This window comes from Microcaecilia unicolor, chromosome 1 (genome assembly GCF_901765095.1).
Source record: "Microcaecilia unicolor chromosome 1, aMicUni1.1, whole genome shotgun sequence".
Lineage (NCBI taxonomy): Eukaryota > Metazoa > Chordata > Amphibia > Gymnophiona > Siphonopidae > Microcaecilia > Microcaecilia unicolor.
The window spans coordinates 63,537,427-63,553,754 of NC_044031.1; the positions used below are offsets into that span (position 1 = coordinate 63,537,427).

The 16,328-nt window shown below is 48.3% G+C and overlaps 1 protein-coding gene across 2 annotated transcripts in view; it reads right to left on the reverse strand.

The window, feature by feature from the left end:
• ACAA1 (acetyl-CoA acyltransferase 1) overlaps nucleotides 1-2,696 on the reverse strand; it is a 55,159-nt gene extending 52,463 nt beyond the window's left edge. The window contains exons 1-2 of one of the 2 annotated variants that reach the window (XM_030197944.1): nucleotides 2,664-2,696; nucleotides 2,066-2,256 (exon numbers count right to left, since the gene is read on the reverse strand). In XM_030197944.1, coding sequence (XP_030053804.1) covers nucleotides 2,066-2,256; nucleotides 2,664-2,676 — 204 coding nt within the window. In that variant the 5' untranslated portion in view covers nucleotides 2,677-2,696. The remainder of the gene's footprint in view (nucleotides 1-2,065; nucleotides 2,257-2,663) is intronic. The other variant, XM_030197951.1, reaches the window with a different exon arrangement.
• Between the last annotated feature and the right edge of the window lie 13,632 nt (nucleotides 2,697-16,328).

Below are 16,328 nucleotides of genomic sequence, written 5' to 3' on the forward strand. Positions count from 1 at the left end.
ACATGAGAAATTGGGTGAAGGCTGTGGGGGGAGGGAGAGTACATAGGAGAGAAAGACTGGGTAATGGCTGTGGGGGAGGGTACGAGAGAAATCGAGTGAAAGCTGTGGAAAGTACATTAAGGGAGAGAGAGACTGAGTGATAGTTGAGGGGACATGAGAAATTGGGTGAAGGCTGTGGGGGGAGGGAGAGTACATAGGAGAGAAAGACTGGGTAATGGCTGGGGGGAGGGTATGAGAGAGAAATCGAGTGAAAGCTGCAGAAAGTACATTAAGGGAGAGACTGAGTGACGGTTGAGGGGACATGAGAAATTGGGTGAAGGTTGTGGAGGGGGGGGTACATGAGATAGAAGATGACAGGATGAAGGCGGGGGCATACAAAAGAGAGAATGTAAGTGTGCACGCAGATGCGTGTCTTAGCCCTCAGAATGTTACAAAATATAAAATGTGGCCCCCGATAAAAAAAAAAGGGTTAGACAAGCCTGCTTTACAAACTGGCCCCAATTCTTTTAAAAGCAAAAGAGAGGATCAAATTGAACAGAATTTTAAAGGCCTTCTTATGGAAGGGGCGGAAGGGCTGGACTGCCACTTCATGTGATATCTGCTCTCGATTTACAGGAAGACTGGCTTTGCTGGACCTTGACTTGTATGGCAAGGCTTGTCAGCTACGATACGTGATGGACAAGCTGGGGAGTGTTCCACGTTTTCTATCTACTCCATATGAGATTTTAACACCATTGCAGCCCACTTATGTTTTATATGCCCCAGCCAGCAGGGCTGCTGCAGGTAGTTAAAGTAGTCTGGTGAAAACCAGTTCAAAGAGTCAGAAGTGGAGCCAGGTTGATGGCGCGGGGGGAGCAAGAGCAGCGCAAGAGCGGACTTCCGCCAGTGCTGGTGCACATTTTCAATGTAACACATTGAGAAAAAAATAGGCGCCAGAGCTGGCAGAACTCCGTTTGGGGGAGCGGCCGCTCCCCTGGCACACCCCCCCCCCCCCCCCCCCCGGCTACACCACTGCAAAGAGTATGAAAATGCCAGTAAAAAAAACTAACTAATTGGGCAGTAACAGCCTGGCTGCCTCTTCTGAGAAATTTCCTGCAGGATCGTTTAGGAACATTTTTCAGGCCTAGACAACAAAGGGTCTCCGTTTGATTAAAAATTTACTGAATGAGAATAGGAGGGTATAGCTGTATGAATATTTTAAGAAAGCTTATCAACTGCGGGAACATGATTGCTTAGCTTATCTTCAACCAGTTCACTATATCCATTTATTCCCAGTCAAGGAGGTCACAGATGATGCCACTTTACACAAGGTGGTCAGCTGAGGACACTAAAGGGTATTAAACAAGAAGATGGAATTCAATTAAAAGCAAAGTACTCTCAGTACAACTTAAGGTCAATATTCAGTCAGCAGCAGTCAGTATTTCTTTAAACAGTAACCACCGCTGGCCAATTTAGACCTGGATATTCACTGCAGTGCCAGGAAGCTATAGTCCCTAGTTACTATATGGGAAAGGAAAAGGGGGAGGGATTTGATATACCACGTTCTGTGGTTACAATCAAAGTGGCTTGCACATTATATACAAGTACATATTTTGTACCCCAGGCAATGAAACAGTAGTTTCTCCACGTCTGCCTCAATAGCAGACTACTATGAACTTTTCCTTCAGGAGCTTGCCCAAACCTTTTTAAAACCCTGGTAGGCTAACCCTTGTTACCACATCCTTGCAACGAGTTCCAGTGCTTAACTAGTAGTTAAGTGAGAAAAAAAATTCCTTCTGTTTTAAAAGTATTTCCACCTAACTTCATTGAGTCTCCCCTAATCTTTGTACTTTTGGAAAGAGTGGAAAAATCGATTCATTTCTACTCGTTCTACACCACTATCTGCCAACCAATACCTTTCTGACCTATTCCAAGGCAACTACTTCCATGTGTGACACCCCCAATGAGACGGCTGACAGATATGTTAGAACGCACAAAAGGAAATTCGCGCTCCCTCTCCCTTATAATCGCAAAGAAAGAGGCAAGAGAGTAGGGGATCGGTAGGGTATAAGGGCTCAGATTATACCTTGAAGCCTCCCCTCCGTGCCTTACAGATGGCAGTGCGCAGGCCGTGCACTACTACGACATCCTCAGGACTATCCCGGGAGACTGGAGACCGACATTCAGCGGCCAAAACTGAACCGCTCCCCATCAGGGCCGAACCTGCGAAGAGGTGCCCCAGCACCACTTTCTTCCGGTGCATGATCAGAACCAGAACTGTGAACAGCAACACAACACACAAATGGGGAAATGAATAGACAAACTATGGGGCTGTGATAATAACATCGCTTCCTCCCGTAACCCCTCCCTCTGAGCACGGGACCACGCCAGCCGGGGAACGCCGTCAGTGCCAGGAGCAACCAGTAGATGTCGCCCTTGACCACGCGTAAAGCACTGGAGCTCCGATATACATACAATAATCGAACCCCCTAATCCCCAGTACTGTAACACTCTCGTCTTCTATTGATACTAGCCGTTGAGCCCGTTAAAACGGGCTACTATTGGAATGGGGGTTTTCCAAGGGCCCCCCCCCCCGAGGTCGCCGCTACCGGTACCCCTCCCCCGGATTCGCCGCCACCCCTCCACCCGGCCCGGGCCCTCTGTTCGCTATTAATTCAACTTACATCGCTGCAGCATGCAGATCAGCTGAGCTCCCGTTGGCCTGGCCTTCCTTCTCTGCTTGTGTCCCGCCCTCATGTGACGTACCGTCGGCGAGGGCGGGACACAGGCAGGGAAGGAAGGCCGACCGGAGCTCAGCTGATCTGCATGCTGTGGTAATGTAAGTGGAAATAATTGCGATCAGAGGGCCTGGGCCGGGTGGAGGGGTGGCGGCGGCGACTCGGGGGGGGGGGGGGGGGGGGGGTACTGGTAGCGGTGACCAGTGTTGCCAGGTGGAAAATTTTTTTCCCACCCAATCCAGCACAAAAACCGCCCAAAACCCGCCCAAACTCAAACCCCGCCCCTGTCACCCCCACCCCCGCGTCATCACCCCGCCCCCGCCATCATCAACCCCGCCCCCGCCATCACCAGCCCCGCCTCCCCCGTCACTAGCCCCGCCTCCCTGTCATCAGCCCCGCCTCCCTGTCATCAGCCCCCACCCAAAACGTCACTAACCCCGCCCAAAAATGTCACTAACCCCGCCCCCCGCGGCCGAAAAAGCCGCCCAAAAAACCGCCCTGAAGCCCAAAAAGCAGCCCAAAAAACCGCAACCTGCCGCGGGCAAAAATTTCCCGCAGCGGGTCGCGGAAAACCGCCCACCTGGCAACACTGGCGGTGACCTCGGGGGGGGGGGGAGCGCAGTTTCCTTCTCTGTCCCACCCCCATCATCACGTATTGACGCGGGGGCGGGACAGAGAGGGAAGTCTCTACTGCGCATTTGCGAGTGAGTTCGGTCACTCACCATTTATATGTTTGATACTCCTAAACAGTCTTCCTTACAGCTACCAGTAACTAGCGACTGCGATAGAGTTGAAGGGGGAGGAGCTTTACACTCTTTCAAAACCCCTATTCCTTCTGCGCCCAGTAAACCGCGGAGTCACACGTCTGAGCTCCCTCCTTCAATGGGAATGGGGGATGGCTCTCTTACTCAACACCCTCACTTATCACCCCTACCGCTGCAATTTCCCCACCCCTAGCTGTCTGTTCGTCTGTCCAATTTAGATTGTAAGCTCTGTTGAGCAGGGACTGTCTTTTCATGTTAATTTGTACAGCGCTGCGTAAGTCTAGTAGCGCTATAGAAATATTTAATAGTAGTAGAAGTAGGATGCATATAAGGAAGAAGAGAGTACTACCGAATGGTTTGCAGAACCAAGATTGGCCAGGGGCGTAGCTAGGTGGGGTCACGGGGGCATGGGCCCCCACAGATTTAGCCCTGGCCCCCTCCACTTTCGACCCCCCCCCCCCCCCCAGCCAGTCTCCGGCGCCTTTGCTGATCTGTTTCTGTGTGAGTCCTGGCTCCTGCCATTCTGCATGCGAGGCCGAGATCAGCGAAGGCATTGGAAACCGGTGCTGAAGACATCAGCTGGCAGGGGTTGGGGACCCCCCCCAGCAAAGGTACCAGGCAGCGGGGGATGGGCGGTAGCGGGTCAAAGGTGGCGGGGGAGTCGGCGGCTGAGGGAGGCGGGCTAAACCTTGGGCTCTGGGCCCCCCTCCCACCAAGGTCTGGCTACACCCCTGGATAAAACTAAACTACTTCTGCAGAACTTATTCTTCCCGGTTGGAGATTCTAGAATGGTCTTGGATACCTGACCACCACATCATGGTGCATTATGAAACTTGCAACTCTGATTTTGTGTAAGTTTTAAAGTAGAGCACTTATGTAGAGGTGTGCAGAAGAATGGGCACAATGGGAAAGTGGCAGAAATTCACAGTGAAATCATAGGAACCAGTACTGTGGGTGCCTGAGCACTACCAGTTTTGAAGAGTCCAGGGAGAGGTAATTTTATTTTCCATTGGGTTTAACCCCCAACACCATAAAACGGTAAAAGTCAGATATCCTGGATTGTCTCAATACTGTCTTAAAACCAAACCACTGTTCTATTTTAACTGCCACGGCCCCAAACCCTCGCCACAAAACAATTATGAAAAGTTGGATCCTATAAATGAAATAATAAAACAATCATAACTATTGCAGGAATGGGAGGGGACGGGCCCATGCACACCTTGATTTAGAAACTCAAACACCAACACCACAACTATAAAGAATAAAAATAAAAACAAAAGAAGAGTCAATGTTAATAATAAGAACGTTTTTCTTGCATATTTAAGAAAGTAATGCCTATTATTTTGTGTTAAATTTTAAGTTACAGCGATCATTTTATGTTTTTTTAAAAGTGGTTTGGGAGTTGTGCTAGTCCACTTTTATAGGTAATAAATAGACATAAAACAAAACAGAGAAAAGAAAAACCTTTATTATTGGACTAACAAAATACATATGTTTAGTTTGAATTTACAAGATCTTTTAAGTACGGGTTGGATGTGGGAATTGATCCCAGGACTATACAAAAATGATGGATTGGGAAGAGAAAGAATTGACTGGTATGTCCCCATGCAAATCTCTAGCTCAAACTATGGATGAACCACAAATCTCCTGCCTAGAATGGAGTAATGTGCCGTCTCTGAAGAAGTGTTTGAGTGGAATGTACAATTTTTTTTTTAAAGATATTCAGAGTTGGTGAACACACTTGTTATTCTTTCTAATCCAATAGACAGAGAAAATGTTTGCAGTGTGCACCTGGAATCAAAATAACTGTCCCTATATTTAACAAAATGGGATGAAATTCAGTGTTTTACAAAACCAGAACACTATACCAGTGATTTCATAGTAAGAATCCTGAAAGGTAACTTTAAAACAATACAGGAATGTAAGACCTCTGAAGTCAGAATGATTAAATATTTTGACACCCACCAGACAGGACTTAAGAAAGATCTGGGCTTTCTAGCCCATTATAAACCATAAAGTTGTATTGCTCTGTTTGTCACCCTCCTCTCACCTATCCATCCCCATCCTGTTAGACTGTCACTGAAATGCTTTGATGTTCCCATGCATATCTCCTGGTCTCTCACCTATCCACCCTCACTCTGTTAGACTGTCACTGAAATGGTTTGATGTTTCACTTATATATACTGTCATAACCATCTATATACATAATTCTCACCGCCAACGTTCAGTGAAGCACTGAATCTACTCTTCCTAGGCTAGGCTGTCAGCACCACTCACCCTCCTAGACTATCAGCACCACTCACCCTCAGTCATAGACCTGCCCTCAGCCACGCCCCTTCCGGACATAATTCACAACTCCAACGTTCTAATGAAGCCAAATTCCTAATCTCCAACTTCCGTCATGGTGTAGCTCGGAATTCCACCATGACTCTGTGCCCCGCCCTCGCGTCAAACGTCATGACGTCAAGGGCAGACCACTGACACTGACCGAATGGAATCGCTCACCCGTTCCACCTGCAAACATTGCTACACAACACGCACGAAGGACCAATTGACGAGCTGCAATAATGCAAGGCAACGGGACCACACATAAGACGCAGGAACATCGGTGAAACAAGAAAACCTTTTGGATGCCCATGCTCCTGCTCTTGGTATGTGACTCACCCCCACCCCTCCCCAAAAAAAACAACATACCAGCGTTCCTCAAAAACAGGATCATACACAAACCTGAACAATGCACAAACCTAACAATGCAAGGCAACAGAACCATACATAACACGCAGGAACATTGCTGAAAGAACTAAACCTTTTGGATGCCCATGCTCCTGCTGTCGGTATGTGACTCACCCCCCCACCCCACCCCCCAAAAAGAACGTACCAGCCTTCCTCAAAAACAGGATCATACACAAACCTGCTTACTGCTAAAACCTTCATCTCACTCACACACACACACACACACACACACACTGTGCCATGCACACACAGCATCTTTCTCACTCACACACACACTTAGCACCTCAATCACCCACAAACACCCTCTGCACTCCCAACTCCTACACAAACAACAAACACACATACAATTCACTGGAACAACGGTACCCTCCCCCCAACAAACCCCAAAACAAAAATGGCAGCTACAATTGAACATGCAACTCACATACTGCCCAATCAAACTGTTAACTACCCCAAACCAGTAGAGAATCCACAAACGTGGAGAACTCAACGAAATCCCACGAATAGTCACAATACAGCAAAACAGTGGGTAAAAAACCAGGAGTTCCAGAGTGAAGGTGAACCAAACTTTATTAATCAGTATATTGACTCGACACAACGTTGTGTTTCGGCCAAAGGGCCTACGTCAGGAGTCTACAAATAAAAACAATATATAAACAAAATATAAAAGAATATAACACTAAAAACAAATGATAATACATATATAATCTGAAAACTATGCAAATATCAAATGAGAAAATAAAGAACAAAACAGCTAGAGCATTCATATGTCATGAAACATGAACATCTTGAGAGTAAATAAAGCTTAAAACATATATAACAAGTATAAAATTTAAAATGTAAATGCTATGCAAATGTGATGTGATTTTAAAGTGAAAAGCTAATATAAAGAACAAAACAGCAAGAGCATTCATATAACATGAAGCATAATAATAGTAAATAAAACCTAAAACATTGATATGAATAAATACCAGTGGCGTACCAAGGGGGGGGCGGTGGGGCGGTCCGCCCCGGGTGTCAGTGGGTGGGGGGTGCTTCGTTGCTGACTGCAGTCAGCCCTCGTCTCCTCTCCATCCTGTACCTTTAAAAAAAAAATCTGAAAAGCAGCATGGCAGGCAGCACTTCGTGTCTGCCCTGCCTGCTTGCAGGGCCGGTCTTAGCAAGTGGGGGGCCCTATGCAGACCAATCTGATGGGGCCCCATCCTAGCCCTCCCCTACCCAGCTCCAAGGCCTCCCCCCCCCCCCCCCGAATTTTAAGTTACCTTGTCGGAGTGCCCGCAGGTAGTAGCAGCAGTCGTGAAAAGCGTGCGAGCTGCTGGGCGGCGCTTCAGGAGCCTTCCTTTCCCTTCCCTCGCTCAGCTCGGGACCAGAGATGAACGAGGGAAGAGAAAGGAAGAGGAAGGCTCCTGAAGCGCCGCCCAGCAGCTCGCACACTTTTCACGGCTGCTGCTACCTGCCGGCCACTCCGACGTCAATGACGAGGTAACTTAAAATTCAGAGGGCGGGGGGGGACTGGAGCTTGGGCGGTCGGGGCGGGGGCCCCCTTGAGCGCGAGGCCCTTTGCGGTTGCCTCGCCCTAAGACCGGCCCTGCCTGCTTGTAAAAGAAAGCGCCGGCAAACCTCCTCATCGATGTCACGACGTCGCGTCGGGTCTTCGACGAGGAGGTTTGCCACTTTCTTTTACAAGCAGGCAGGGCAGACACGAAGCGCTGCCTGCCATGCTGCTTTTCAGATTTTTTTTTTAAGCCCCAGATGGAGGCAGAAGACGAGGGCTGTCGTCGAAGGTGGTAGGTGGGTCGAGTTGGGGGGGGGGCTTAGATGGGCGAGGAGGGTTTCAGATGGGAGAAGGGGACTGGAGAGGGGGGCCTCAGATGGGAGAAGAGGGGAGAAGGGGACTGGGCTGGGGAGAAGGGGGTGGGGTCTCAAATGGGAGAAGGGGACGTGGGGAGGGGGGTCTCAGATGGGAGAAGAGGGGAGAAGGGGACTGGGCTGGGGAGAAGGGGGTGGGGGTCTCAGATGGGAGAAGGGGATGTGGGGAGGGGTGTCTCAGATGGGAGAAGAGGGGAGAAGGGGACTGGGCTGGGGAGAAGGGGGGTGGGGGGTCTCAGATGGGAGAAGGGGACGTGGGGAGGGGGTCTCAGATGGGAGAAGAGTGGAGGGGACTGGGAGGGGGATCTCAGATGGGAGAAGAGGGGAGAAGGGGACGGGTGGGGAGAAGGGGGGTGGGGAAGGGGCCATACGAGAAAATGGGAGCCATGCCTGGGGCTGGTGGGAAAATGGGTCTGGGGCTGAAAAGGGGTCCCTAATGCAAGGCATGTGGATGAAGGGGGCTGGAACTGGGGGCTGAAAAGGAGGGTAGGTGGGTTAAGGGGGCTAGTACTGGAACTGGGGGCTGAAAAGGGGCAGAGGCTGAAGCTGGGGCGACTGGGGGCTGAAAAGGGGACAGGGAGAAGTGGCTGTGGCTGAAGCTGGGGACTGGTGAGAGAAAAGGGCTGGGGCTGAAACTGCGGACTGGTGGGATACTGGGGCTGAAAAGGGGGAGCAAGTGGGAGATGTGGGCTGGGGCTAGAACTAGGGGCAGGTGGGATAAGAGGGCTGGAACTGGGGACTGAAAAAAGGGGCAGAGAGAGAGAGAGGGGACAGACGATGGATGGATGGATGGATGGAGGGGTGAGGGAGGGCAGACCCTGGATGGATGGATGGGGGGAGAGGGGAGGGCAGACCCTTAATGGATGGGGGGAGAGGGGAGGGCAGAACTTGGATGGATGGATGGGGGGAGAGGGGAGGGCAGAACTTGGATGGATGGATGGGGGGGAGAGAGGGAGGGCAGAAAGTGAATGGAAGGGGGAGAGAGAGGGCAGACAGTGAATGGAAGGGGCAGGGAGAGAGGGCAGACATTGGATGGAGGGGACAGCAGAGAGGGCAGACACTGGATGGCGGAGAAAGAACGAAGACAGATGCTGGATGGAAGGAAGACAGTGAAAAGAAGATGAGGAAAGCAGAAACCAGAGACAACAAACTGTAAATAAAATATATATTTTTGTTTTTTTTTGCTTTAGGATAAAGTAGTATTGTAGCTGTGTTAATAAATGTTTATAGTACAACATGTAAATAAGGTAATCTTTATATTGGACGGATTTTAATACATTTTGACTAACTTTCGGAGAACAAAACCCCCTTCCTCAGGTCAGGTTAGGACACTGTAACACACTATACTGTATTGACCTGAGGAAGAAGGTTTTGGCCTCTGACAGCTAAATATAGTAACATAGTAACATAGTAGATGACGGCAGAAAAAGACCTGCACGGTCCATCTAGTCTGCCCACGATAAACTCATATGTATATATCTTACCTTGATTTGTACCTGTCTTTTTCAGGGCACAGACCGTATAAGTCTGTGCAGCAGTATTTCCTGCCTCCCAACCACCAGTCCCGCCTCCCATCACCAGCTCCGGCACAGACCCCGTATAAGTCTGCCCTCCCCCATCCTAGCCTCTCAACCACCAACCCCTCTTCCCCCCGCCACCCAATTTCAGCTAAGCTTCTGTGGATCCATTCCTTCTGCACAGGATTCCTTTATGCCTGTCCCACGCATGTTTGAATTCCGTTACCGTTTTCATCTCCACCACCTCCCGCGGGAGGGCATTCCAAGCGTTCACCACCCTCTCCGTGAAGAAATACTTCCTGACATCTTTCCTGAGTCTGCCCCCCTTCAATCTCATTTCATGTCCTCTCGTTCTACCGCCTTCCCATCTCCGGAAAAGATTCGTTTGCGGATTAATACCTTTCAAATATTTGAACGTCTGTATCATATCACCCCTGTTCCTCCTTTCCTCCAGATGTATTAGTCCAATAAAATGGTATTTTATTTTCTATATTTGTTTTATTTCTATTTGTTAATTTGTAAAGTGGTGATTGGTATTTGTTAGTTTTTTTTTCCAAATTTACATCTGCTGTCTTTATATTTTGCACAGTACTAGGGGACATTTTCTGTTTCTGTGGTGTTGCATTGTATGCAGAGTCTGGCATCTTGGGGGTTCAGTTTAATTTTTGTCTAAATAGAAAGTTTATGATTACTTATTCTATAGTGGATCAGTGGCGTAGCCAGAAGTCAATTTTTGGGTGGGCCAACAGGTTGGATGGGTGGGCACTAGACAGTGGTGTGCTGGTAAATGTTTAACAACAGGCTCTCTCCCCAGTCCACCTCTGCGCCCCCCCCCCCTCCACCTGTGCACCTCCCCTCAAAATTGCAGAGCTGGCTATAGCCGGGGAGAGAGCCTGGGGGGTGGGAGAGGCAATGCATTACTCTCTCCAGGAAAAAAAAACATTAAATGATCCCAGGTTCCAATCTCATTCATGTTTAATGTGGGATAAAATGCCATAAATAAGTAAATAAATAAATATAAACTTTTAATGTTGAGCACCTGATTCTCAAAGTGGACATGTTCCAATCATTATAATGAAAATAAAATGATTTTTTTTCTACCTTTGCTGTCTGGTGACTTTGTTTTTCTGATCATACTGGCCCAATATCTGATTCTGCTGCTATCTGTCCTCTTTACTCCATTTATTTCTTTACTTTCCGCCTTTCTTCTTCATTTCTTGCTCTGGGTCCTCCGCAGACTTGACTGTCCAGTGGATCCAGCTTCTGCCTATTTTCTTCATCCATGTGCAATTTTCTCCTCCCTTCCTTTTCCCTCATCTCATCTCCTTCCTCACTCTTCCCTCCCCTCCATCCATTTTCTTCTCTCTCCCTTCCCTCTCCTCCATCCATATCCAGCAGCCTCCTCTCTCCTGCCCTTCCCTCCATCCATCCATCCATGTCCAGCAACCCTCCTCTGCCCCCTGCCCTCCCCTCCATCCACCCATGTCCAGCAACCTTCATCTCTCCTCTTCCCTCCCCTCCATCCACCCATGTCCAGCAACTCTCCTCTCCCCTCCATCCATCCCCAGCAATTCTCTTCTCTCCCCCTGCCCCTATCCATCCATCCCCAGTAATTCTGTTCTTGCCCCTGTTCCCTCCATCCATCCCCAGAAATTCTCCTCTCCCCCCTGCCCCCCATCCCCAGCAATTCTCCTCTCTCCCCTACCCCCCCACCTCCATCCATCCATCCATCATCCCCAGCAATTCTCCTCTCTCCCCTGCCCCCCACTCCATCCATCCATCCCCAGCAATTCTCCTCTCTCCCCTGCCCCCACCTCCATCCATCCATCGCCAGCAATTCTCCTCTCTCCCCTGACCCCCACCTCCATCCATCCATCCATCATCCCCAGCAATTCTCCTCTCTCCCCTGACCCCCACCTCCATCCATCCTCAGAAATTCTCCTCTCTCCCTTGCCCCCCACCTCCATCCATCATCCCCAGCAATTCTCCTCTCTCCCCTGCCCCCCACCTCCATCCATCCATCCATCCATCATCCCCAGCAATTCTCCTCTCTCCCCTGACCCCCACCTCCATCCCGTGACTCTCCTCTCTCCCATCCATGTGTCCAGCGATTCTCCTTCACCCCCATCCATGCATCCTTCCCTCCCATTCCACCTGCCCGCCCTCTCTCTGACGGCAGCACTTCCCAGACGCTGCCTACCGCCGCCACGATCTACCTCCGAGTCCTCCCTCTGTCTCACTCTCAACAGCAGCGGTAGCGATTCAAACACGCTGCCTCCTGCTTCTAACCCGGAAGCGTCTCCTCTGCAGAGGAGACGCTTCCGGGTTAGAAGCAGGAGGCAGCGTGTTTGAATCGCGATGCTACTCCGCTGCTGTTGAGACTGAGAGTGAGACAGAGGGAGGAAGTAGATCGTGGCGGCGGTAGGCAGCGTCTGGAAAGCGCTGCCGTCAGAGAGGAGGCAGTTGCAAGATCAGTGCTGCCTGCTCCCTCCGCTCCGCTGCTGGGTGGGCCTGAACCCAAACTGGGTGGGCCTAGGCCCATCCAGGCCCACCCGTGGCTACGCCCCTGTAGTGGATTAGGGTGTATTTGTGTTTGTGAAAAAGACATGGCTTTCTGTTGACATTGACTGTGCAGGATCAACGATCTGTACTATTCTGTTTGGTTTCGTTTTACAATAGGTGAATTGATGTTCTAGGCTCACTGTAGTGTTTAAGATGCTTTCTTTTTCCTTGTGTGACTTGTAGAAGTGACTGCTTATGGTATGGTAGAATTGCTCTATAGCTCCTAAGTGTTTTGTATTCTCGGTTTGCCTAGTACTGGATTTTGGAGGGGGGTGTTAAAAAATGACCGGCCCTGGGTGTCAGCTACCCTAGGTACGCCACTGATAAATACTTCCATTTTTTTTAAATGAACATACACAAAATGAAACAATCCAGAGAAAAAGTAGGACAAACCTAAATACTTGAGAACGATAATGATGATCCAGAATTAGCAATGTTGTAAAATACAGTCTGTATTGTAGTGGTCTGTGAAAATAGTAAAAAGCACACCACAGTAACTAAACAGAAAGGGAAAACCACTGTAACGTGAGGCACTGCCTGAATACATAAGGAAGTGCTGGCTATGGCTGTTAAAACTAGAGCCGAAATGTGACCCAGTGGCGTAGCCAGACCTGACATTTTGGGTGGGCCCAGAGCTAATATGGGTGGGCACTATGTATATAAGTATGAGTAGTGTTTCTTGGGATACTACAAAATAATGCCTTAGAATGCACTTGATGATGGATTTCTAAGTAGCTTGCCCAACAGTTGCCCTGTATCATCATAAACCACAAACATACTTTAATGGAAATGAAAAAAAAAAAAACAATATTTTTAAATATAGTTACATTATGCCATATCAAACTTGACCAGATACAAGTCTTCTATAATGGCAAACATATCAACACACATAACAGAATCCTGCAATATAATTACAGCAATGGTATATATCCTTCAAACTTTGCTTTATAACAAATGTAAATGCCTGATTAAGCAAAACAGGTAAAATATCTTTGAAGTCTTTTTCCCTTCCTTTGGCTCTACTGTTTTCTCTCTATTCTGATGCTGACAAAATAAAATTGCCACAGTTTGGCACATATCCTTCACCTGCTCAGTCACATGCAGACCACAGACCAACCCTCATCAATTACAGAATAAAAGACCAAAAATTAGAAATATTTATTTTCTAAATTTCTATACCACACTATCTCTGCAATTCTAAGCGGATCACAATTCAACACACATAGCTTTAAAACATATCACAAAAACATAAAACAAAGACCTTTCCTTTCCTTTCCCTTACCCCCCATTCATCCAAGTAATCCAACATCAGATTTTCACTTCCCTACCTCCCCCCATCCAATCCCATAGCCCAGAATCAGCCCGTCTCTTCTCTACTTTACCCCCCATCCATCCCTGTAGCCCAGTATCTATCCTTCCCTTCCCCACCATCCATCCCATAGTTAAGTATTAGCCCTATCTTACCACCCCACCCCTCCTTGTAGCCGAGTACTCCCAACCCACCCCCCATGACATTAAATATAAGACTTTTTTTTAATGTCCTGGGAACTGCAGATCCCACCTCCACCCAAAGAAGACCACCCACACTTTTAAAAAAATTTTAACCTAGGCACTGCAGAGACCATCCCCTTCCAAAAACCCACCACCGACACTGGCTACCACTCAAGGAACGCATCACTTTCAAAGTATGCACCTTAGTCCACAAAATCATTCACGGTGAAGCCCCTGCATACATGTCCGACCTAATTGACCTGCCACCCAGAAACGCTAAAAGATCGTCTCGAACCTTCCTCAATCTCCATTTCCCTAAGTGCAAAGGCATAACATACAAAGTACTGCACGGATCGACTTTCACATACATGAGCACACAATTCTGGAATACACTACCACGCAGCCTGAAAACGACCTACGAAATGACCGACTTCCGCAAACTACTAAAGACTTATCTCTTCGAGAAAATCTACGGCAAGGATCAAAACACATGAAGCCCATACAATCTCATAGACACGCGCCAATACACTCTCTGAAATCTCTTCTCCCGCGCTCTCACCACTCCTAAAACCCTACCCACAGATAAAATTGTCAGACCTCCCTGTTCCCTCGATACTGCTCTGTCCCCCTCTCAACTCACCACTGTTATATTCCACTGTTCCATCCCCTAATAATATCCTGCATTTACTCTGTCTTATATAACTCTTCACAATGTAACCCATTATTGTACTGCAACCAATTGTACTTCCATTATTTACAATGTATTGTAAGCCACACTGAGCCCGCAAATAGGTGGGAAAATGTGGGATACAAATGCAAATAAATAAAATAAAATAAATACATTTGTGGAAGGTACCATAGCAGAATTTGGATAATAACAATAGAAAAATAAAACCATCTCCATCTGCCTTAACTACAGCTTCTCTGTCTAAAGCTATGGTAAAGTGGAATCTGGTGCAAGTAAATACAGAGATGACAAACTTTGTGCAAGCTTTTCTGCATTACTTAGGCTGAGACCTGTCTACATACCCACAAGGGAGTATAAGTTTACTCCTTTCTCTTCATATTTATGCTATGAGGGCCTAGTTTACTTCCAGCTGAGTTAGAGGAAGAGAGAGGTAAAATGAGGGTCATGACAGAATAACTTGGTTCTATTGGTTTTTCCTTTTGCCTGGAGATACAGCAGAAGGCTAGATTTAATGATTCACACCAGGTCCATTGGAAGACGAGGCCTGTGATAGTCAACTGTTTCCTTGGCCTGCTACAGCTCAATTGAGTTTCAATGGACATAGGAATAATAGCACTGGCCAGTCTGTTGAGAATGGGTTTCAGGGCTGCTTCCAGTTAAAGAGTCCTACTGGGTTATGGTGCTCTTCAGAATCCTCTCGCTTCCTAATTTCAGACCCAGCCGGCAGGCACAGTTTGGAGGAGCCGCGCCCGCCGCCCACAACAAATCCGGCAGCTTTTCCCATGTGGCACTGCGGCACCATCATGCCTTACGCACTGCGGGGACGGGGAGCAAAGCAATGTAAACCAGCGCGGTGCCGTGAGAGCCGAGAGTGGGGCGGGATGGCAATGCAGCGCTGGCCTATCAAAAACGAAAACATTTAACAGGTAGGAGGAGGAGCCGAGGAGGACCGGAAGAGCCACCCAGAGCCGCCGACTGCCTAAAAGAAGTGGCTGAGCCGCGACAGCTGAAGGCTGTGCACTTTTTGTCACTGAAACTGGGTGGGCCTGAGCCGAGGTTGGGTGGGCCTGTGCCCACCCAGGCCCACCCGTAGCTACGCCCCTGATGTGACCATTAAAAACGAGAATTGTTTTAAACCAGAAACAGGGGTGAAGTCTAGGTGTGACTATACAGAGAGATGCAATGAAGTGGAAAGCCACTGCAATATGAGACACTGCCTGAAGACCTCATAAAGAAGTGCTTGGTATGGCTGTTAAAACAAGAGCTCAATGTGACTGTTAAAAGGAGAGCTCAGTGAGACTGTTGAAACCAAGAATTTGTTTAGGTGTGCAGGGAGAAATGCAATGTAATGTGAGACACTGCCTGAAGATCTCATAAACCAGTGCTTAGTATGGCTGTTAAAACGAGAGCTCAGTGTGACCCAACTACCCCAAACCAACATACACACACTGCCATGGACACACAGTATCTGTCTTGCTCACTCACAGACACATACTCCCTCCCCCAACCCCCTCTATATAGAAACAGTAACAGTGAAGTACAACATCTGACTTTCTGACACACCAACACACACCTACAGACCCCATGTGACTCCACCCGCAAACACCCTCTGACCCCCAAACCCCTACACACAAAAAAAACAACATACAATTCATTTGAACGTTACCCTCCCCCCAACAAACCCCCAACACAAAAATGGCACCAATAATTGCTCATTCAACTCACAAACTCCCCCCAAAAAACCACACCAACATACACACAGCATCTCTCTTTCTCACTCACACACACACTCCCTCCCCCAACCCCTTCTATACAGAAAGATTCACTCTGTCATTCTCTCTCACACAGTCACTCTCACACACACTCTCTCAAACATACACACTACAATCAACACCTTGCTAGCGCCCGTTTCATTGGTCTCAGAAACGGGCCTTTTTTTACTAGTAGTAACATAACATAACGAATTCCAGATTTTAATTACACGTCC